Source organism: Epinephelus moara, chromosome 13 (genome assembly GCF_006386435.1).
Source record: "Epinephelus moara isolate mb chromosome 13, YSFRI_EMoa_1.0, whole genome shotgun sequence".
NCBI classification, from domain to species: domain Eukaryota; kingdom Metazoa; phylum Chordata; class Actinopteri; order Perciformes; family Serranidae; genus Epinephelus; species Epinephelus moara.
The window spans coordinates 8,803,724-8,827,464 of record NC_065518.1 but is presented as its reverse complement, the minus strand read 5'-3'; the positions used below and the strand labels follow the sequence as shown (position 1 = coordinate 8,827,464).

General features: G+C 42.1%; 1 protein-coding gene and 1 long non-coding RNA gene across 2 annotated transcripts in view; one reads left to right on the top strand and one right to left on the bottom strand.

Annotated features, from left to right (window-relative positions):
* Nucleotides 1-21,638, top strand: part of cdc42ep4b (CDC42 effector protein (Rho GTPase binding) 4b) — a 35,029-nt gene extending 13,391 nt beyond the window's left edge. The window contains exon 2 of the mRNA XM_050059712.1: nt 14,561-21,638. Within this exon, the coding sequence (XP_049915669.1) occupies nt 14,746-15,744 (999 nt within the window). The 5' untranslated portion in view covers nt 14,561-14,745 and the 3' untranslated portion in view covers nt 15,745-21,638. The remainder of the gene's footprint in view (nt 1-14,560) is intronic.
* Nucleotides 1-23,741, bottom strand: part of LOC126399621 (uncharacterized) — an 85,980-nt gene that overhangs the window by 13,202 nt on the left and 49,037 nt on the right. The window lies entirely within an intron of this gene.

Here is a 23,741-nt window from a genome sequence, read left to right as displayed (position 1 = left end):
GGTCTTAACAGCTTATTTGGCTTCAATGACATGACCTTAGCAGCTGTGCACGTATTCAGTCCATATTAGATTAAAGCATGCACACAGATCAACTCTGTCTCAGAGAGCTGAGCTGCTGTAATGTAATCAGTCCTTGTGTGCTTAGCTGGACATTCCCGAAGAATCACTTCAGGAAGAACTTGCACGCACACACACTGACAGCAAGCATGTCCTCCTCACACACAGCACTAACCCAATCACAGTGGATGTAGGTAAATCAAGCAGGGCTGCAATTATGTTAACAATGTGCTTTACTGTGGCCGGAGCTCCAGTCTTTATCTCTGTCCTGCTCTGGGTTTTCTCAGCTTGTCAACTGCTGTTGCGAGTCGCTATTATCAGGCTGAGGTGGCCATATTTGTGGGCCCGCGTGTTCTCTTTTGTCAGCAAGTGTTTTGTTGTTTGCCGTCGGTGTCATTAAAGTTAACACCACGGGGGTTTATTAACTCATCTTGTCAGTCAGAGCTGGGCGCCCAAGGCCTTTATAGCTGGTTGGTGTGTTTGACTTCAGCAGGGAGGCTGCTCATAAAGAGGCCAGGAGCCGTTGAGAAGTTGACACAGTGCAGAAAAACGGTCACTTATCTTCCAGTCACACTGAGAGGCCTCCTGCTGATGTCACCAAAAGTTTGCGCGTCCCGTTTTTAGTAGAGTCTGAAGATCATCATGCTGGAATCTGCTTATCTTTTTCATGATTTGACATATTCTGTTTCCCCAAGGTCTCATTCTGAGTTTCTTTTTAGTGCTTCTGACCCTCTTTCTTTGGGAAAAATAGCCTCCAATATTGCCAGTAAACTATTTGAACTTATTAACTATGGTGCACGCCAACTGTGACTTTGGCTTCCCTGCTGTAACAGAACATTCTGTATTCCCTTCAGCACAATCCTCAGTAGAAATTCTGCTTTGTTTTGTTGTCCAGAAGCTATTGGACGGTTAATTCAACCACTTGGCTTAGATCCTGCACTCTGGTACCAGGCATAGATGCTGTCTATTTGTCAGAGACTGATGGGGCAGATTTCAGCGATTAATTAGACACGTACTCTCACATGCACGCACTCACACACTCAGCGCAGTCCAATCCCTCCACTGTAGGCGTAATGAGGGTTTGAGTACATTTCATGCGGGACACGGAGAAAGAACGTCTGTCACTGTGCTGGCATGACTGAGTGAATCCAATGTGGTGACACCCTCCTCCGCCCCTTTGAGGGTGTGTTTCTCTTCAGTGCCTCCATCTGTGCCTTTACTTTTTCATGAAAAATCCCTGCGGTATTGTTGCTTCACATGGGTAAGGTTGTGGCCTCTCACATTTTTACTCAGGATATTATTCATACATGGAGTGAGGGGACATTTATCCCCAAAACAAACTCTCCAGAGAGTTGTTTTGGGCAATGGCTTATTATATAATCAAGAAACATGTTGTTATCTGTGTGGTATTTTAGCCAAGGTTATTCTTTTCTCTCTCTGGCTGGAGCACAGCATGGCAGCCCACCCAGTATCTGACCAAACGCTTTGTCCAACTGTGCAAGAGTAACAGCTTTATAAAAAGACCAGCTCGACTGGAAACAGAGGGAAATCGGTTGGAAGCCTGTCCTCTGCTTCTGGATATCAGGATTTGGAAAGATTAAAAAAAAATCACTCAACCTAATCATGTGATGATTGTGTTATTCGAGACTCCAGGGTCATAACAGAGCCTTGTGCAACACACTAAAAGCAATAGATGGATTTTGGAGTCAGACAGAGTGGAGCTGGCTGGCAGGGCAGCAGGAGGTCGGTTTGTTTGTGATTCTTTGGGTGGACGGAGGTGTGGAGTTTGCTGTCCTGATCTCCTGTCACACAGAGCAGAGGGCTGGTTCAGGCATGCCGGTTTTATTTGCTCACGTCGAACACACTGCCCTTAATCCTCCTGTGGTTTTGTTTCTGCCGGTGCAGCACTGGGGCCCTGGAGGTTGATAGGCTACAGCTTACAAACACACACACACACACACACACACACAGGGCATGTGGTACTTGGGCAACAGTTCTGCTGATGTGGGTATATTTTCCCGGTCTAACTGTTTGAACTTGTCTCCCAAAGCTTTTTCTACATGGAAGTAGTGAGTGTTCACCGTCCTGCTAGCCCACTTTCTGCAGTTAAAGCACTCAACATTTCAGGTGATCACAACACTTAACCTCTGACCTCTGGTCACAAAGTTTGACATTTTGAGCTTCTCAAATGATGATCAGTTAGTGTGTGCTCATGAATCATCCTTTAAACGTGTCCAAAAGGTGTAAGTTGTAAATGTGTAGAAATTATTTGTAGCTGTAAAACAAATTGTCTTAGGGAAATTTCAACACTCAACCAGTAGTCATCATTTAGGACCATTAGTCGACTAGTCTCCTGCATGTTTACGATATTAATTTAATTATTAAATGATATATTTTGGGCGGTGCAACACAATGGTTTGAGTTGAAGGTGTGAGAAAGAATAGTATCAGTAACATTGTTAACACTGTGCTACATTACAGAGAAATACAAAACCGTACTAATGAACCTTCATTAATATAGGCCTATATTTTATCTACAAGTGCACGTCGCACACTGAGCGAGCCGCCTGTTAATGACGCTGTCGGCAAAGCAGTAATGACTGTGCTAAGTGGCTAATGGGCATGTAGCTACTCACATGTTTCAGATGATACGTCATGCTTGTAGTCGCCTTTAAATCTGGTTAGGTAAGTTTTTTGCACAGTTGCTTACATTTCAGTCAGGAACACTGTAGTCAAAGAACTTTCTTTCCATTCGCATTATTACGTATATTTGGCGGTATGGCTTTGTTATGGGGCCTCTCTGCCCTTCCACGTGCAAATGAGGAAAGCGTTAAGGCAGAGAAAGCAAACCTCCCTGCCGTTCCTTGCGCCTACATGGAAAGCCTAAGGCAGGGAGAGCAGCAGCAAAGACCCCCCCGGGAACAGAACAGAGCAGCATCAGTGACAAACAATGATAAGTCAGACACAGCATGAAAAGGAGGAGCTGGGGTGGAGGCGGGTTGCAAAGCAGCTTGCAGAAGAAGCAGCAACCGTAGGCAGGCCAGAGCAGTTTAAATAGAGCGCCCTGAATGAGATTCACCAATTGGCTGCATAGAAAGGAATCATGTGGTCTATCAGCTGATGTAGCTGGGATGTGAGCTGAGCTTGACATCATTATGTCCTGCCTGAACTAAAGCTTTGATCATTATTTGTAGAGCTGGTCATAGTGTATAAAAGCCTTGATACACTTTTCCACAGTGACTAGAATCTGCTAGCTTGACATTTCAATGGTCAAAATGTGACATAATGTTGGCAACTACCATGTGATATAAACTTTGTTTTGTCTTCTGATAAGGTTATGAAGCACATTATACATATATAATTATAGAGGACAAATATTTTCCTTTAACTCAACGCTTTAGGGTATGCGTTTAATAGCTGTGTTACGAGAGGACAAGTCTGTTTACGCTGAATATTTTGCTAATTAAGGTGTTAAACGGGCCCTCGGGACGGGATTCAGTGTTCTGTTCTGTTCATCAACAGTGTCTAATAGACATGTCGAAGGATTTCTGCCTCATAAAGCATACAGGCTTTTTTAAGAATATGATGGAAAAAAACTTAACTCAATAAGTTTTGTCTTGAGCTTTCAATCATTAAGCACATCTCCCTCAGCGTAACATGATGAAACAACATGTAAATAATTAATTAACAATGATATACTTTGCTGAGGACTGTGAGCTGTGGCGGAAAAAAGCTAGTGGGTGGGCAAAAGATAATTAAGTTTAGTCAATAATTAAGTTTTATGCTAAATTAAAAAAACAAAAAAACAAAACAGAATTGTTGTCTAGTTTTCTGTCCTTTTTAACTGCTGCATTAGTGGAACACATAATACAAAGTGCAGACATGCTCTACAGGAGCACAACTGGTCACAAACACCAATATCTATTTTTAATTAGCTTAAATTATGAACTAACTAGAAAAACAAAGATGGTGACTATAATGGGTCATTAGGCAGCTCTGGAACCATGTGGACATTACAATGCTGTCATGTTATAAAAAATGTGTTTATTAGTTTTTGAGAGCATGGCAGGAGTATGAACAAAAAAGAAAAATGTGCACAGCACGTCCTAGAAAATAACTGTCTTAATAATTTAAATACAGAGCAAACATTATAATATATTAATATGGACACAACACATTAGTCTTTACCCTGGAAAAAAAATCAGTACAGCTTCTCTTATCCAACACGCCTCCTCTATCTTCTAAATCTCAGTCTCTCCAGATGTAACATGTTGTCGTTTCTCTCAACCACAAATCACACGTGGGTGCAGAGTCCATTTTTCCTCACTCGCAAGATTAACTTTTCTGAAATCACCCTTCCAAACACAACAGCCATTTCTTTCAAACTTATTGGCAAAAGATAAGAAGCTTGTTGCTTTTCAAAGCCTCAGAGAAACAATGAAAGGTGGTTTTCCAGTTTTTGAAAAGTTGCTGTGTCATTGTAAAAGTGTTGAGTTGTTCCAGTTATGTGGCTTTTAGAGCATTTTTATGTTTCTGGGCCGGGGTCGCTGTGCTTTAGGGTTGTTGGTATGTCTGTCTCATTTTGGTGAACACAGTATCTCAAGAATGTCTTGAGTGGATTTCTTTAAATTTGGCACAAACGTCCACTTAGACTCAAGACTCAAGGACTGAAGAATTTGGTGGTCAAAGGTTACTATAACCTTACAAAACATGTTGTTGGCCATAACTCAAGAATTCATATGCTAATTGTGACAATGTCACACAACTGTCTAATAGGACACAGTGTTTCCCACAGAATTTTGGGGAGCAGTGGTGGATCTTGCCTGTGTGTGCTTATGGCACAGTCTCTGTCCTCTCTCTAAATTCGAAGTAGGGATGCACCGAAATGAAAATTTGTGGCCGAAGCCGAAGCCGAATAATATTAAGCGCTTGGCCGNTCTGACACGTCACATACCTGTGTTCGGCTGGCTCGGCTGTTCAGGTACTTTTGGGCAGTCCACACGCCAAGAAGAGGATATTATTGGAGCAGACTTCTCCGTCGCCGGTAAGCTGATGGCCGCCGTATTTGACAGGAATATATTACTGTCTGTGTCTGTGACCCCCGTTCAACCCACAATCAGTGGGATTCGCCTTTCTTTTCTGCTGGTGGTTGAAATCTGTAGGCTGCTCGCACAGCGTGCTGAATGATTTAAGCCTATTTTGCTCGCTCAAAACTATTTTTAGTCACAAATGCGAGTGCGGTGTCACCACACTGCCGACATTTTACTCCGCCCGTCACGGCACGCTGTTTGATTGCGTTATCAAAACATGCTGCTATTATTCGGCCTTGCTTTTAACTTATTCCACCGAATACTGAATGTGTGTTTTTTTGCAATATTCGGCTGAATATATTCGGTTACTGAATATTCGGTGCATCCCTAATTTGAAGGTTTCTTTGGTCTGTGAATGCAGCACAGGCAGAACTCTTAATGAGTTCATTTTTGTTCCTGTATTTTTCCTCCAAGGCTTGCATTGTGGGGTGGATCATTGGTCAGTCACTGCAATCAGAGCTGATCAGATCGATTGATGAGAGGAGCAGCTGCTGCAGAGGGACACTTTTTGACACTCTGCTGCGCCGTCTGTGCCCAGAGTACGCTCTGCGCCCTGAGAGTGTGGAGCAAATAATTACTGAATGGTATATAGATTCCAACAGCGCTCCTAACGAACGGTCCAGCTCCAAAAGTAAAAAATTTAAACGTGGCGGCAGATGTTTTAATTGTGGCAGGTCGCCTCAAATAAATGAATGTGGGGGAAACCCTGGCATAAAATGATGAGGCTATGACATTTTATATCCAAAAGTTCAATTTCACTGTGACATAATGCTCTGCAAAATCACTTTTATGGCCATTATTCAACGCCATAACTCAGGAACACAAGGGGAGACAAATACTGAACAGGTGACACTAATCTTGGGTGTCGCTCTTGAAACTGTGATGATTGTATAGTTCTTCTGTGCTGCTGGTTTGAGGACGAGTTTGAAGCATCCATGATTTGCAGCAACACCCATATGCAAAGCATTGTCAACTGTCATGGCTACACGAGTCTGGATAGACATAAATGTAAGCTGCACTTTAACAGGTCGTTGGAGCCACATGGCCGCAAGGCGGTAATTCTAGTTCATCTTACTTCATCTCTGGGCAGCAGCGTCATGTTAGTGCGGGCAGAGCAGCAACCTTTACTGCTAATGCTAATTGTTCCCATGCGTTGGAGGTGTTGAGTAAGAGCACTCCAGGTGTGTTTTAGATAAGCTGGATCAGTTTACCGTGGGATCATGCTTTCTTACACCTGTGTGAAATAGGTACGTACGTGCACCCTTTCTTTCTCAACATTCACATCCTGTCATCTGCGTCTGTTTGAGATATTTTGGCCATTTGTCACACTGGGTTAGCCTCGGAGCTTGTGACTGGGTATGGAGTCAAACAGGAAGAACAGGTTCCTTGCATTGCAGGCAGTAATAAGGTAGCACTGAAGAACAAAGGACAGCTTACAGCACAATGTTGTGTCAGTAACAGGTTGGAACACTATCATTGATAATCACATCACGTCGCTGGTGTTACTATATCAGTTTTTTAGACCTTCTGATTCACGTTTCAGGTATGTTATGCAAAGCAGGGCTGAGTTTGTGTGCCACACAAAGAGTGTGTTTCTTCATCTGTTGTCTGTGCGGTGAGTTAAGGACAATAAGTAGACGTTGGGCTGGAGGAAACTTTGAGGCGACTGGAAAAACAGTGAAGTGAGATGGAGGCTTTGCTAATGAGCTCACACCAAGGCTACAGCAACATGATGTGAGGCAGAATCAGATTCATACATAGTTGATGAGGGCTCCTAATTCCTTCATTTTTAGCACATTTCTAGCACCTCTGGTAGTAGAAGAATGTGTACTTATATTTACATAACTGTTTTGGTGCTAAGACGCTGAGAAAAGGACTCACAATACTTAAGATACAAAATAAATCCATTTATAGATGATATTTATTATGATATATGTTACACCCTGAGCGAATGAATTATGAATTGTGTGTGCTACTGGTGGACTGACTAGGTCCAGTGCCTTTGACACCATTGGCCTCCTCTCCCCCCGTGGGAATCACAAGTTTGGGCCGGAGGGCCTCACAAAGTAGCTGCAAATGAAGTTTGCCGACCTTCTTTGTCAGAGTTGTGAACTTTCCATTCTTATGCAGCTCCATTGATTAATTGATTAGCAATGTCATAAATGGCGTGCCATTGGCTGGCTCGCATATTAATTTGCATATCAATGTTGCTGACAATGGGACTGAACAATGGTGCAAATTCAAGGTTAAACAAAGCAGAGGTTTTCTTACTGCTCAGACAGCAGAGATTCTGTTGAATGTTATGTTGGGAAAAAAAGGGCAACTGAGGGTTTACAGGGGAACTATGCCCATTTTCAAAATTCATACATATTATTCCTAGCGTATAAGACAGTTCAGAAATATTAGTAAACATGAACAAATGTCTCCCACATCTAAAATCTAGTGTCCTCAAGTAGGTAGTCAGGAGCTTTTCCACAATCAATGAATGGTGAAAGACGTTCTCGATCAGTGAGTTGCCGGTCCATACTGAAACGCAAGTATGACGCTGAATGTATTAACTTGGGTAGACAAATAACTAAGGAGAACTCTGGACCCCATGGCTGGACCAGTTGGGAACCACTGTTCTAGATGGCACTGAGAGCACCCAGGGGAACGTTCTGAGTATATGGCTACATTTTCTGTTTCAGATCTGAGAACACTACAATAGAATAAAGCTTACTTGGTTATAAAAAAAAAAGAAAACAAACATTCTGTGGGTACACAAAATCAGACTCCCATTCATTGTCTATGGAGCAGCTCCAGACTTTATACTTGGTGACATCACAAGTTTGGGACTTGCCTCTCTAGTTGCTGGCTTTAAGAGACAGGAGCTCATGTTCACAATTAAACCTCTGGCTTTTGGATTTAATAGGAAAGGTTACAATCAGTATTCACTTCCAGCTCAAATGACTCTGCAGTAGTCACTAAAGCCCCGTTTCAGCCAAGCAGTATGGTACAGTTCAGTTCAGTAATGGGCAATCGGAAAGTGTAGGTGTGCAACCCTGGTCTGTGGGCGATAAAAGAGATGCAGACTGATGGAGGAGGAAATACAGTGGGCGGAGCAGTGAGTGACAACAATCCAGTCCACATTTAAGTGTACTGTTTGTGTTGGAAACGCTAAGCGGACCTAAGGTCTAGGTACCATGTCTGAAGGGTTACTTTTGCTTCCAAAGGTACCATATCAAAAGTGTTTGGTGGAAACAGGGCTTAATATGTATCAGCCTTAGCTCCAATTGGCTCTGATTAGCAGTGATTGAAATACAACACAAGGGTGGATGAGATCATTTTAGCCCTCTGCCAAAAATACCGTCCATCTCTGTCCAAGCAGCGCTCGAACATTGTTCTAAATTTTGTCTGGACCAATTTTGAGAGAGAGATTAAATAAGTAAGAGATACAAATAATTAACTAACCACTGTAAGTATTTAAAATCAAAAAGAAACTACTGCTTGCCCAAATGAAATTCTGTAATTGGGTATGGAAAGATCTCTTATGTGGTGTACAATTTACATACTTCATATGACGTGATTCTTTTGAACTTTTTTGGGTAACCAACACATAAGCTCACCAATGTCGTCATGCTTTCCAAATTGGATACTGAATAAGTATATTTTAGTTATATTCCCCTTTTTATATTCTCTAGATATTGAAATATCCTGCCAGACAGTCGTCAGAGTCCCATAACTGTTGTGTAATTACCCTGTACGTGTCTCCTTGTAACTCTTACATGAAGGCTTCCACCCTGTAAATAAATGATAGACTCTTCCTCTGCCTCTCTTTTAAAAATTTAAAACGCAGTCAAAAATAAAACCAGCATCTATCGCAGTCGGCGCACGTCTGTTGCTTTAACCTGACAGTAGTCGAGCTGTGATTGGATGAGCAGCCAAAGCCTCTTTTCCCTGCTCATCGGGTGGAAGGAGAGAAAGTGGCGTGGGATAACTGAGGCCTGTATGGTGCCTGTGATCCACGGGATTACAAGAGTGAGACTGAGCGCTGATGAGCACGGCGGTTGTTATGATGTCATCCTGTGCGCGTCAGGGTCTGCCAGCGACATAAGATGCTCTTAATCATTCATGGCCCTGTCACCACTCGTCTCAGTTTGAGCTGGAGTCATGTGGCACTTTGAGTGCTCGGTTACATAAAGGCTTCGTCACTGGCTGGCACCACGACTGAGGCAATAACTCTCAAAGCAAACAAGATAATACCTATTACCTCTTTGGGCATATGTAGTGCTCTAACACAAACATGTTCAGCTGTATGTGTGTGTTTATGTGCGTATATTGATAGCTGTGTTGTGGTAGTATGACCCGTGGGTCTGTTTTGCTCCATGAGCCTGTGAAAAGAAAACCGAGATGGAATTCTGACCCCAGCTGAACTGAGAATGTGCGTGGTATGGGTCATACAGGCCAGACTGGAATCCCCGGTCACAGTGTATGAGCAAACACTGAGCTATGACTGTATGTGTTTTCTGACTGTCTAGACAGTGAAGTGAAAGAGCTTTAACACCTTCATTTATTTTTGAGTAACTCATACATCACTCTCCCAACGTTCACAAAGTCAAAGAGACAGCGGCAGCAAATAACTTAGAACATTAAGTCTACTTTACCCCCCTTCCCATTGAAAATAAATAGAGAAAAGTAGAGCCTCGTTTTCACCAAACGGTCCAGCTCAGGTCCGTTTGGTTTGTTACACATTAGAAAGATTATTTTTGCACTGCCAAAAGTTGTGGATGGTACCCATAGAAGTGTTTGTCACCCTTCTGTTGACGTACTTTGCAAACTGTAAGCAAGTACTCTTTGAAGACATTAGGACTTCATTGTCGTCTCATTTGAGGACATTAGGACTTAGTTATTATTGACAATGTTTAGGTTTTTATACTTAAAGCTAAATAATCAATGAATTGCCTGAACATTGGAGGAGATTTTCCTTTGAAGATAAAATAATGGATTGTTTGTCATTGTATGTAGAAAAAGGTCCGGTATGGTATTTAAGAAGGGTTCAAATTAACCTACCACTGATTTGGAGAAAACATGGATAGACTTCCCAAAACAACTGAAAAAGTTGCTTAATGTTCCCTTTTTATGTGAGAGAACATTTAACACAGCTACAGTTTTATGTGCAGAAGGGTTAGGGTACTAGGGCACTTTTTTTAGACTTCTGAAATGGTCTCTTGAATGTTATTGTGAAACAGTAGAATGCACATAACCCTGCCATTCTTCATGATTTATCTTTGAAACAGTACTGAAAGGCTAGAACTGAATATGACAGGACTGCCTGCAGGCCATACTCCATCTTTTGTCATGCCCACAATAATGGGGTCTTGATGATCCTGGGGGGGTTTGAACTATTCCTCATCAAACACCAAGGGGCCGCCATAGACATTAAATGGGCCATTTCCTAGAAAGACTTAAGGTGTGGGGTTTGCACCTTTTGATATTTGAGCACCCACTGACATATTTTATGCTGAGGTTGAATGTCTTGGAGTGACAAGGCACATCAAAGGCATTCCCCTTCTGCTGTAGCACCATGGTGATTGTCTTATTGCCCTGCATGTGGCCACTGTGAAGGGTTAATCCATCCATCTGAATCCATCTGAATGAGCTGATCTCTCCATGTAGGGGATAAAATCTCTCTGGCTGTCTCCGGCCGGCTTAGAGACAGGAAGCTCGCTTGGTAGCCCAGTGCTCTGCTCTGATGTTGCCATAGAGAAATACAAAACTATGGGCAGCGGGGAGGAACATATCAGTTGATGAGTTGTCTTGAGTGGTCCGTCACACATTCAGCAGCCTTTTGTGCAGCAGATACTAATTGGCTACCGCACAAGGCATGAAGTAATAAAGGGTTTAGCTAATAATAGATCATACTGCATTAATCTAACCGCTGTGAGTCCGCTCACAGGGACTTTGTGGGCATTTGTTTGCTCTACGCTATAATCTTATAATTTGGCATCCAGTTGCTGTTTAAATAGCTTTCGTAACAGTAAGCCCATTCCAGTTGTCACATATAAGGGTGTGAACTTGAACTCAAAAGGCTTTTACAATAGAACTTGAAAATAAGCTTTTCGGATACTTTTGTTAATGCGTTTGCTTTTTGTTGGGCCTCCTTTTGTGCCATCTTTTTTGTTACAGGGACAGTGCATCTCCGCCATTAGCAGCAGCCGAACGACAGAGAAATCTTGAATGAAGTTGTTGAATATAGAGGATAAAACCTTGGCACTGGATAGAGTTCAGTTCTCTTCGGGGATGATCTCTCTTTTGAAAGAGCAGCGAACAAAAAACAGCGCTAGCTTCTATCATCTATCAAACCCCCCTCTGTTCCCTCTAGTGGTACAGTTGCCTTTCCAATTCAATGGGTTCTTGTCAGAGATGCAAATGTTTTCATGGGTGACGTTCCTTTGCAATATTGTTGAGTGAAGCCCCCATTCATTCACTGTGGGGATACGCACACAGGCCTCGAGCGTGGGCTTCAGCTCCAGTCTGAAAACACTGAGAATGATGGGACTGCTGTCTGGCTAAAACAATTGAGACCCTTGTTAATGTCAGTAACACATGGAGCTAGTGGACTGCAGCTAGCACATAAGTGGGTGTTTAAATCTCTTCTCCACTCGCTTTAAGATCACGTTTCAAGGCTTGATTCACTGGTGACTTGAGGACAGTTTGGTCAAAGTGCTGAAATGAGCCATTTTATTATTTTAAAAAGCCGTTGTTACACAGAGATCCTGCCATCGGGCCGCAACAAAGACCCTTCATTATGCCAGCTTTGCTTTTTTAGTGTGGGCCTCTAGTGTGACATATACACGGCGGGTGGTGCTTTCTAAACAATAACAATGGCATAATATGACAACAATCATTTACCATCCCTGTTATATGGTGGCTGATCCCATCCTCAGCCCAGAGGGTGAGGAACTCCTGGGCCTCACTGTCTTCCCAATTTGTGGACATTTGCAGTTGATGTTGTTCTTATATGAGTTAGCTGCTGACTGCTGCTAGCTATAACTGCATTAACTGATTAGTCGTTAACCCATAAGTTAATCACCAACTAATTCCATAATCAATTTGAGTACATTTTTTAAAGAAAAATGTCTGCATTTTCTGATTCCAGCTTTACAAATGAATATTTTCTCTGTGACAGTAAACTGAGTTTCTTGGGTTGTGGACAAAATAAGACACTGAAGGATGTTATACTGGGCTTTAGGAAACACTGACAGACATTTTTCTCAATTTTGTGACATTGTATAGACCAAACAACTAATTGATGATGAATTGAGAAAATAATTGACAGATTAATCGACCATGAAACTAATTGTTAGTTGCTGCCCTAGCTTCTTTTAAAATCTCTCGGCGGCGAACACATAACATGCCGTCAAAACGTCACACTCATCCCATCCTGCTGTTACTTTCATTACTTCTGCTGCTGGCTTAAAGGCGAGACAACTCGGTCCCCCCATTTTCCAGTTGTACCTTATATACAGAACAGCAAGGCAGAATAACGGTGCAACATTCAAGGCGGAAGCGCAAAATGGGGATAGAGTTTTCTTGCCTTTATTGGCTCATTTATGCTCCCCGTTAGATACAGAGACAGACAGGGCCTTCTGTATGTACTCTGCGTTTACTTCATCCATATTTGTGCATGTTATCTGAAAGCTTATGGATACGGATGAAACAGAGCAGTACCACCGGACATTGAGGAGGCAGAGTAGCGTAGTTCAAGCAAGATACGACTGTAGGAAATTTAGATATTGGCAGATTGAAACAAATCGATAATACAATGAAAATAATTCTCCGCCTTTGCAGACCACTGCTGTCTACAACGCTGCCTCCTTTAAAGGTACAATATTATACTGTCGCCTCATTATTTGTCGTCTTTTAACTCCGCCTACTAGTGCCATCTATTGGCTGTATCGATGCCATTATAAAGGATGCACTTAAGTATGACGCTTGAGGTGTTTGCAACATTTGAAATGGCCATATCTATTTTCGTATGTAAAGGGAGTATAAATTAGCCTTCAGCTGACATTGGAGGTCGTATCAACATCTGTGTAAAAGGGACAGCCTGCAGGATGGGAGCAATAGATTGGACGGGTTTGACGTTTTGATGACGTGTTATGTATAAAATCCACCACTGATTTAAAAAGCAGCTGTCAGGTAAGAAGAACTAGTAGAAGAGTAGCCAAAAAAGTCAGCAATGTTATAGCCTATATCACAGTAGAGGCTGATACTGGCTGCTTAGCTTCCATGATGCTGGCATGCTATCAAACATCACGGTATGATGATGTAATGTTTGGTTCTGTATAAAAAAGCAGAAGTGGCATTATGAAGGGACTTCATAGCGGCCCTGTTATGCAGTCTTTTAAGTTTTTATATGTGAGGAGAGCAGGGTGCCCTTAATGTAATGCACCTCACCTTGATTATCTTTAGCTCCTTTTACACAATCTATAACTTGGCCATCACCAGAGCTGGTAGACAAACGTAGGTCAAACATGGTTACTGATATGTGTTAAGTGAAAAACAGATAAAATGAAGCCCTGTTAAAGAGAACTAAATACACTGTTGAAGTGTTCCAGTTTCACCTTCAAGGCCAAAGAGACAAAAGCTAAAACTGAGACAAAAACACAAAGAGCTAGCAGTGGAAGCACTTTATCTCTAGATGATAGGAAAGTCAGAACAGAATGTATCTGATCTGAATTTTCTGAGCTGTGCTGTAAGTCGATCCACGCTGAAGAAATGCTGTTCCACTTCATTCTCTTTTTTTCTCATTTCTTTTATTCCTGCCAGCTTGAACTGCTCCAGCTCCTAGTATCCTGTGTCTTGCTGGTTATGTAACAGTCAGGGGCCTAAATGGGAACTAAAGCACAGCAGAGACAGCGGACACTGCAATCGCTTGAAAAACTGAATGTGACAGCAGCCTATTAGAGTTTTTAGAAAGAGCTAAAAATGTACCAGAAGAATTGTGCCGACACATTTAAATGAGAACTTATTTTTGCCTTGTTAAACTTCACCGGTGGTATTATTGTTGGTTTTAAGTAAGGTGAAGGTGCTGCGAACTTTGTACCAGAAAGCTTTCTTTACCATTACATAACTCCCTACACAGACTCCTGCATATAAAAGCTTTTGTTAGTTTTGAACTCAAGTGAGGCTTCGTTTTGAGACTCTGGCAACAAAAGTTTCCATACTTGATGCAGATCAGGACAGAGGGAGTTATGTGGTAGTGGGTGATGAGAAATGAATAGACAGCTCTTTAGAGAAGCATTTAAAGTGGTATGTTGCATTTTCAGCAGAATAAAATGGTGTGTGTTATTATTAATTGCATATTTCCACATTGCCTGCCAAGGCCGTAACTACTGATGTGGTTTTAATTCTCTCTATTCTTCTTCACAGGCTGATCCACAAGATGAAACCCGAGCTGGAGGACCAGAATGGCTGCACACATTAAACACCTGGAATTATACTTTCTTTGACAACAGCTCACAGATTTGCCAGATAATTCTGGAAGGAACTCTCCTGAACTCCTGCAGAAGCTAGTTTCATTTCTCTCTGTGGATTATAAGTGACAGACTGCCATCATGCCGATTCTCAAGCAGCTGGTGAACAACTCTAACCAGTCGAAGCGGCGGTCCAGAGCTGACCTGACCGCTGAGATGATCAGCGCTCCACTGGGGGACTTCCGCCACACCATGCACGTTGGCAGAGGAGGAGATGCCTTTGGGGACACTTCATTTCTTAGCACCCGATCAGGGGAACCTCCCAGGGAGCCAGAGACGAAGCACGGCTCCCCGGGGTCCAAACCGGGACTGCTGTCCCGTACATTCAGGAGCAGCAAACGCTCGCAATCAGTAAACCGAGGGGACAAGTATGACTACAATATGATGGCGCCTTCTGGTGGCTCGTCCAACTATGTGAAAAACGCCATTTCCCTGCCCTACCTAAATGAGGAGGATATTAACAGAGGCAACCAGCTGCCGAAGAGTGTTTCCTCAAGCCCCATGAAGAGGCTGTCGGAGATCGAAAGCAGGCCTGTAAATGGAGCGGCAGCGATGGCGACACTGGATGCAGAGTTTGAAGAGCGGAATTTCGGCGAGCTTACAGATTTGCCTCAATCCATGCCTAAAGGAGGTGGAATGAAGCACGCAGAGTCTATGATGTCCTTCCACATTGACTTGGGGCCCTCCATGCTTGGGGACATCTTGAGCGTGATGGAGAAGAAAGGCTGGGATGAGGACGACCTCGGCTATGAAGAGGGCAAGGGCAGCGAGGGCCGTGCGTCACCCTCCCTCATTCCTCACATAGATGACGACGACGCGGAGGAGCAAGCCCCCGCAAGGCCACCTCGCAGCATGTACCAGCAGAAGCCCACGGTGGATCCCTACACCCCGGAGCTACACACCAGGAACAACCACCACAATCTGGACAGCTGCTCCGTGTCCAGCTCTGGCTCTGTCACTGAGGAGAAACCTCAGTACCACCTCCATGACGGCGACACGGACAGTGCAAAGTACAGCTCGCCACGTGGGGAGGAAGATTTCACCTTCATGGATGACGACGACGATGAGATTCGAGTTTAGACTAAACTGGTACCACTGCCACGGATAGTCTCGGACACTAATGGAGAAGCTGGGAAAGGCTGCGGAGGGATTTAGAGGCAGGGCCACTTCTGCTTTAAGCTTCTTGTAGATCAGTCTAATTTCTGCACACTTTGTTCAACATCATAAAATCAAACCAATTAAGCCTTATTCACCGTGCTGTAGCAAGGAGATATGAGCGGAGTGCATGCCAGAGTGCATACAGACTGGCTCTCAGAGTGGAACTCTTGACAGGTTTGGGTGTGTTGATGGTTGCTAATTTTTGCAACATCAAACTCTGAACTCATTATTATTGGGGAATTCTCCATTTTCAAATAAGACTGGCTCCTGCGTTCAAACCTTCTCCTCCTCAAAGGTGCTTTAACAATGAGCAAGCTATTGGTTATGAGCATCACACTCATTTTAAGAAGTAAAGGGTGACCAAAGGGTTAGAGGACTGTACCCCCAGCTGTCAATCACATTAATATCACATTTGGGGTGTGATGTGTGAGGTGAGGAGGGTGTGCGAATTCAGAAACCGGATGAGGACGTGTACTACAGATTCTGAACAAGGAAGGAAAAGGACAAGAAGTGAAACTCTTTCTAATCGCTGAGTGTGGAAGTGATCATGGAGCTTAATTTCCCAATGACAATGTCTTGGCATAGACACTAAATAGATAAAGTAGTTAATTACTTTTGTCCACGTCAGAGTCTAAGGGGTGATTTCTGGTATTTTTTACTTTATTTGGTGTACATAGAGTATCTGGAAGTTGGTCTACAGTAGCCTGTATTTGTTAGTTTACTTTTTTGCTATTGTCTCTCTTTGGCACAAGGCGTTTTCGGACCGAACGGTTCGGGGGACTCCTGGACAGGAAGTGTCCATCCAAGGACCACACACCTTCAAGGTTTTTCTTTTTTCTTTTTTCTTTTTTGTTTGCATTCGCACCACCAAGAGGAACACTTAAGTGACGTACTGTAAGCTGGCCGGTGGTTGGTATACAGGGTTCCCAAGGTCATGGAGAACTTGGAAAAGTCATGGAATTTTTTTGTTTGTCATGAAAGTGTTGCAGTAATCTCAAGTGGATAACCTTCCACAAAATGTAAACTAATGGCAATTTTATTTTCTGTAGCTGTTGACGTAACGTAGCTGGGACACACTGCGTTTTGTTTACCGATGTCATTATGTTTGAATAACGCCAGGCAAGTGCAGAAAAAAAATTGACATGGACAATGTTGGGGGTTTGTCACTTGAGCAGTGCCAATGCGCCCTTTGCTTCCGTTTTAACTGCTCTGGAAGCAGAGCATAGTAGTTTGAAGGTACGGCGCATTCTTTTCTTTCAAACAAATTAACCAACAAGCCAATCCAGAAGAAAAATTTGCTGCTCACAGTAGCCTTTGTTTCATCAGACACATATCAACTTCTTATTTGGAGATTATTGATTATGTTCCACCCCAGGAAAACTAAGTAGCAAAAGAATAACTGAGCAGGAGTTATTTTGCTGTTGCGTTCTGTCCGTGTTATATGTCGTGAAGTCATGGGTCGTTGAAAAGTCATGGAAAAGTTTCAATTTTTGTCCATGACGATTTGTGGGAACCCTGAATCGTGTTGTATTTCCACCATCACATATGCTCACTAAAGCCTGGACTTTACTTCCTGTGTTTTCTTAAATTTTTTACAAGCTGTTGTTTGCTTTTTGTGTTGTTTACATGGCTAACAGGTTTTCAAAATGGCAGTTGCCGGCGCTGCATTGGCTGTATTTGATCAGTCAATCTACACTTACGTCACTCATGGTTTCTCTTGTGCTGGAGGGTAACTGCTCTGACATAGGAGCTAAAAAAGTCCCTTAAAATGGTGTTCTAAGAGCTACGATTGTTCCTAGTTCCTGTGGTGCGGATATGACAAAAATGTGGGTTCTTTGAGCTATGAAAAGCTCCTCTGGTCCAAAAACGCCTTTAATCTTCATTGTTTTAACTCACAGAGAGCTGTGGTATTTATTCTTATAAGGGATGGATCATACTTAACGTGCACTGCTAGGTCTTAAAAGTTTAGAATTGGGGTCTTTCTGATGTGTTGAATTTTTTTTTTTACAAAAATTACATGGTACTACAGAGTGAGCCAACTACTTTCACAGGAGTTGGCTGCATGGCACTTAATATCAGACTCAAGTAGACATAAAATTATCTTAAGTCACATCATTCCCGCTATCACTGTCACGACAAGGCTGTATTGGACGACAATGACTTCTGTTTTACAAAATCACCCGCTGCTAGTGAAGGCTTTTTTACTTGTGAATTGTCAAAAAACAGAAGGCCTTTGGTATGTGTTCTGTGTCCTGTACTTTTTAAAGACAGGACAGAAGTGGTGATTGTGGCTAATAGTGTGTTATTCTGTGTCATCACATCTCATTCCACATCATTGCTGAGGTTGGTAGGATTAGCAGGTCAGCAGAGAGGCATAAACATGTTTGAAGGGGAGTTGTTGCAGTAGACAAATTGTTATATTAAAATTAATAGTTATGGCTCTTCCCAAAACTCTCTCCAGACATGTGTTCAGACTCGTCTCTAAGGGCAGAGAAAGGAAGTGAAAACATGTTCAAAGTGTTATTAGAGCGCAGCTACTTAATAGATGGGCATCAGGTATGTCTCGGGGCAGTGAAAGCGGCGGATATTTCCTGAACTGGCCCCACAAGTGATACTATCCACCTCCTCCACACAACCCAAATCACACAGTAGGAACAGATGATTAAATCAACCCATCATCTGGCCTTTCCCTGTCTACTCATTAAATGTGCTGGATTATTGGCCCCCAACCAGCTGGAACTGCTCCAGAAACAGCAGGGTCAGGAACAGACAGGTGGGCTGTTTCTCTTTGGCTTTTTTGTGTTTAGTTGCTTTCACAGTGCACGCTCGCTCAGTCGGCTCCTCCAGGTTACTTTCAGTTCTAAATAAGGCCAAAAGAGGTGTACTCTCCTCTCCGGTATCCCATGATTAATGTCTGACCTTTTTTTTTAGTTGGTGTTAGAAAACTAATTGCCAGGTTTGACGAATGGGAGCTTTGAATTTCCTGTTGTGGCACTGATGCAGGGGTGTGTACACAGAATCAGGATGCTGTGCCATTCTGCCTCGGGCTATTGTAATGTTTTGGAAACACGTGTAGATGAACAGGCTGAGAGAAGTTCTGAAATTAAAGGGATAGTTCAGATCTTTTGAAGTGGGGTCATATGAGGTATCCACAGTTAGTGTATTACATACAGTAGATGTCAGTGTCGCCTCACAGCAAGAGTGTTCCTGGTTTGAACCCAGGGTGGGGGAGGCCTTCTGTGCAGAGTTTGCATGTCCTCCCCGTGTCAGCGTGGGTTTTCTCCAGGTGCTCCAGCTTCCTCCCACAGTCCAAAGACATGCAGGTTAATTGGTGACTCTAAATTGTCCGTAGGTGTGAATGTGAGTGTGAATGGTTGTCTGTCTCAGGGGTCACGTTAACCGGATATTCTCGGTCATTGACTGGTTTTTTACAACAATGACCGGAAAATCTGAAGGCCGTCGGTCATTTTGACCGGTTGAAATTACCACCCCTGCCCACTTGGCGGCGGAGTGCACAGTACTGCAGAGAAAAAGTCATTCATCTGCTTCATGTAGCGTTGCTGACATAACGCCCTGGACACACCTGACGCGGAACCGAATCACGGCGCCCAGCAGCATAGGCAGTTTTCAGTCAGCGCCCATGTTAACCTATCTGACTGTCCACACAGGCCGCTGAGCAGAGCAGAGCGCCTGCGGACTAGAGGCAGCACTTCAGTTCGGCATCTGGTCTATTTTTCACGGGAGCCGCGAGCGCTTCTGTCTGGATCGAGCGGATCGTACCAAACAGGAAGTCGGACACAGAAAAGACGAGAGAATCCAGACAATTTTCAAAATAAAACAACAACAGCACGCACTGAGGAACGTGAGCCTACAGGCATAACTACATAACGCCCTGGACACACCGGACACGTTAGTGCCGTCCGGTGTGTCCAGGGCGAAGCCTAATGGCACGGGTGTGTGGATGTCTGTTCATCTTTTCGTTCATGTCCTTATTAATGCACACTTTATAACTTGCTTGTTGGATTTATTAAAAACGAACGAATTAAAACTAAATGTCTTTGAATATCTTCTAAAATCTTGAATATCTAAAAACGAAAATTAAAATGACCGGTAAAAATAGATTATGACCGGATTTTTATGACCCCGTCGGTCAAAATGACCGGCGACGAAAAAGTGTAGCGCAACGTCTGGTCTGTCTCTATGTGTCAGCCCTGTGATAGTTTTGTGACCTGTCCAGGGTGTACCCTGCCTCTCACCTAGTGTCAGCTAGGATAGGCTCCAGCCCCCTGTGACCCCTAACAGGTTATGGAAAATGAATGAATAAATGAATATACCTTGCTGTCAGACAGCGTTTCCTTTCAGGGAACTGAAGCCGTTACATAACTGTCTTCAAACCAGACTCAATTGAGAAAAACCATGAATTAACATCGCTGAACGGAGCTGCTGATCTACCTCTGGCTTGGTCAGTTTTGTTTGTTATTGTGTGACTTTAGTGTTTAAAGTAGTTTGTTTAACATGAACAGTTTGTATTCAACAAAGTCACACAGTAACACAAACAAACTGATCGAGGCAGCAGTAGACCATCATCTCCAGGGTTCAGCAAGCCAAAATTACTGTTTTTGTCAATAGAGTCTGGTGGCTTTGACGAGAAAATAGATGGGGAACTGAAGCCGTTACAACGCTCTCTTCAAAGTCAGACTTCATTTTTAGATTTTTTTTTTTAGGTGGCAAAAATATATTTCGCTGTTGCCCCCGTCCACAGCAGTACATTGCTTAGCTTCTGTAGACTCCTGCCTGCTTCTTCAAACTGGGGGCGCGCTGACTGACATCTACTGTATTTAATACACTGACTTTGGATGAGCACCTCATACAACCCCACTTCAAAAAATCCGAACCACCCCTTTAAAAGCGATCTGGAGGAAACTGCCAAGTATGTTCTAACTATGTTATTTGGGTAACGTTAGCAGGATGTTTGATCTTGTTTCTTTTTTATTTACTTATGTATAGAAATGCAGTAAGATAAGAGTCAGAACTCTTTTATGTTTTGATGTAAATGGGCCAAACTTTAAGATGTCTCTTAGCTTCTTATTGTGAATTGTGTGGTTTGTGGATTGTTTGGGCAGCTGCAATCCTTCATGTTCATCACTAAGAAATGGACACTATAAAAAAAAGAAGAAGAAGAAAAACACTCCTTATCTGCCGTTGTTTTAATCAAGTAATGTAAATATAATTTGTGCCATCGATGATTACAGTAAACAATCTTTGTTATCGGCAGTGAGACTCTGTGGTACTAGCGTGAGAACCAGAGGAATGTTAGCGGCTCCAACACTAAATAGCACAGCTGCGGCCAAAGTGTACTTGCAAGTGAATTTGGAAGTGGTAAATAGAGAATCATGGGAAAGTATACTAAATTACACTAAAATACTTTCTTGTAAATGTCTTAACTTTCTGGTGTTTGCTGTGTTTCTCTGTTGGGAACTCTTAAGTAGGCCAGAATAAACCATATAAAGGAATTTGCAAATACTTTGTGCCCCAGGTCTGCTTAAAAGTTTCCCGTGCCCTGACAGCTGCGGTTTGGTGAGTGGCAAAAAAAGATAAGGACTGCGAAAAAACAACTGGCTCAAAGTTCTGCTGTTGAATGTTTTCTCTTTTTTTTTCTATTCAGTGGCTGTAGTGTTATGCCAAGTATGTACTGTTTTCCTTTCCTACTCCTTATTCTGGTTTTACAGTATATTAATATATTTACCTTCCTCACTTTCCTTTCTTTGAAATAACATCTATATTTTTCAATAAAAGAGAAAGCTGGTAATCTTTAACTACGGCTCAGCTGTTTCTGTTTCATCTCCGTGAGCCTGTCACCGCAGGAGGCTGCCTCATTTTCAAACTCTTCTGCAAGTTTATTCGCATTCTGCTTCCAGAGCACTCACTGAAATCTGACCTTCAAGTAGACCCAAGAATTTTTACTGAGGGAGCTGCGTAAAGAGTTCCAGCCACATTCACAGTTTAACAAACGCCCACTCGGAGTGGATTATTCTACATAAATAGCCCTGAAATGAAAGATAAAACCTTGTTTAAAAGATTCCACATTACGGGCAAGATGAGTCTTGTTAGCTAATTAGAGCCCTCCAGGCTGACATTGATTTTAACAGGCTTTAGAGCTCGCTTGATGAAACATAAAGACACTTAAAATACTCAAGCATAACTTGTGTTTCATGACATGCAGGAGTAAAACTCAACATATTTTTGTATGATCCAATTCATTTTGGGTCTGCGAGGAAATGTATCTTAAGTGGTGCATCGGTGACAAACAAAGGGAGCAGTATATTAACTGTAGAGACGGAATACATCACAGCTTTTTTCCAAGCATAAATCTAACTCTCTTAATTATTCCCACACTTAACTGACATGCATGTGTTGTCACTTGGTCTGTGCCAATGTTGTGACACACGTCTCATCACCTGGAGGTTTACGACAGTTGGAAACTTGTATGTGAGAGCATCATGAGCTCAGGTCTAAGAATAGTAGCTGACATGAGAACAAAGACAAAAATCCTGTTTGGATGTGAGAGATTTCTGAGACGTGGCAATGGTAAAATGTAACTAAGAACATTTACTCAAATACTATACATTTTATTCTACTTTATATTTATATTTCAGAGGACAATATGACCCTGTTTTACTGCACAGCATGTGTGCGACAGCTACGGTTACTTCACGTATAAAAATTTGACATAAACACCTGATAATCTGATAAAATTTGATGCATTATTACAGACTGAACTAAAGATTCTTCTGCATAATGAATGCTTTAACGGTTAACACTTAAAGCCCTTTGAAACCTGAGCAAATTAATTTAATTAAATACATTTATTTCAAAAACATGGGAAGAGGGTAATGAGCAACTAAAGAATAAATGAGCCAGAAAATTTGCAATAAATTAGTAAAAGAAGAAAATGACTTGGAAAGAGTGCTAAGAAATTATAATAAATCTATAATTTTAAAATGTAATTATAATAATTATAAATAAACTTTTTCCCTACTGTTTTTCTTTTTTCCCTAGTTTTTAAAAATAAAATAAAATTAAAATCTAAATTATATATTTTTTGCTGTTTGTGGGTCATTCATTACAAAGTTGTTCATTGATTTTTTTCCCCATATCTTTTAAAGAAATTGCACCAATGTGCTCAGGGTTCAAAGGTTTAAATATCTATCAAAGGCGTCTGTAAGCAGCACAAGAAAAATGATGTTGCTCCAGGTTGGTAATACTTTTTGTCCTTTTCTTTTGGTAAGATTGTTAAACCTTAACTTGCAAAAAAGCATCTTTAAATTGTGGTATTATTATTATTATACTTATACTAGAATACTTCTTCCTTCACTCTCCTGAAGTTTGAGTTGCCCTTAAAGCTAAATACAAACTGAAGGGAGATACAGTTTAGTTTTATTAAAACAAATATTTTTTCTGCTTGGTAAATCACTCTAAAGCTGCTTCATACAATCCTTTAAAAGATAACCTTAAGTACAAAAGTTGTTGATTTAAATGTCAGTACTTAAGCAAACAGGAAGAACTTGTGTGCTACCACCGCCCTCTAGTGTCACTTTCATATTAATGCAAGTTAAGCTCCTGGGTTGTTTCTCTGCAGACCCAAGCTGCTGTGAGGGTATATCAGTGTGTTCTTGGTTATATGTAATCATGTATAGTACATGTACTAACACATATAATGTGATGTGGTTTAAATAAAGGGTAGGGGGAGTTTGTTATTTAATTCCACACATCTAATTAATAAATAAAGTCCCGCAATTTTCCTGCAGTATTACATTATGGCAACAGATGGTGGTCTTACAGGGAAATATTCCACCCCCCAAATGGTCGTTTGTATATATCAACTGCTCGCCCTGTGTTACACTGAATTCATGAAGAAA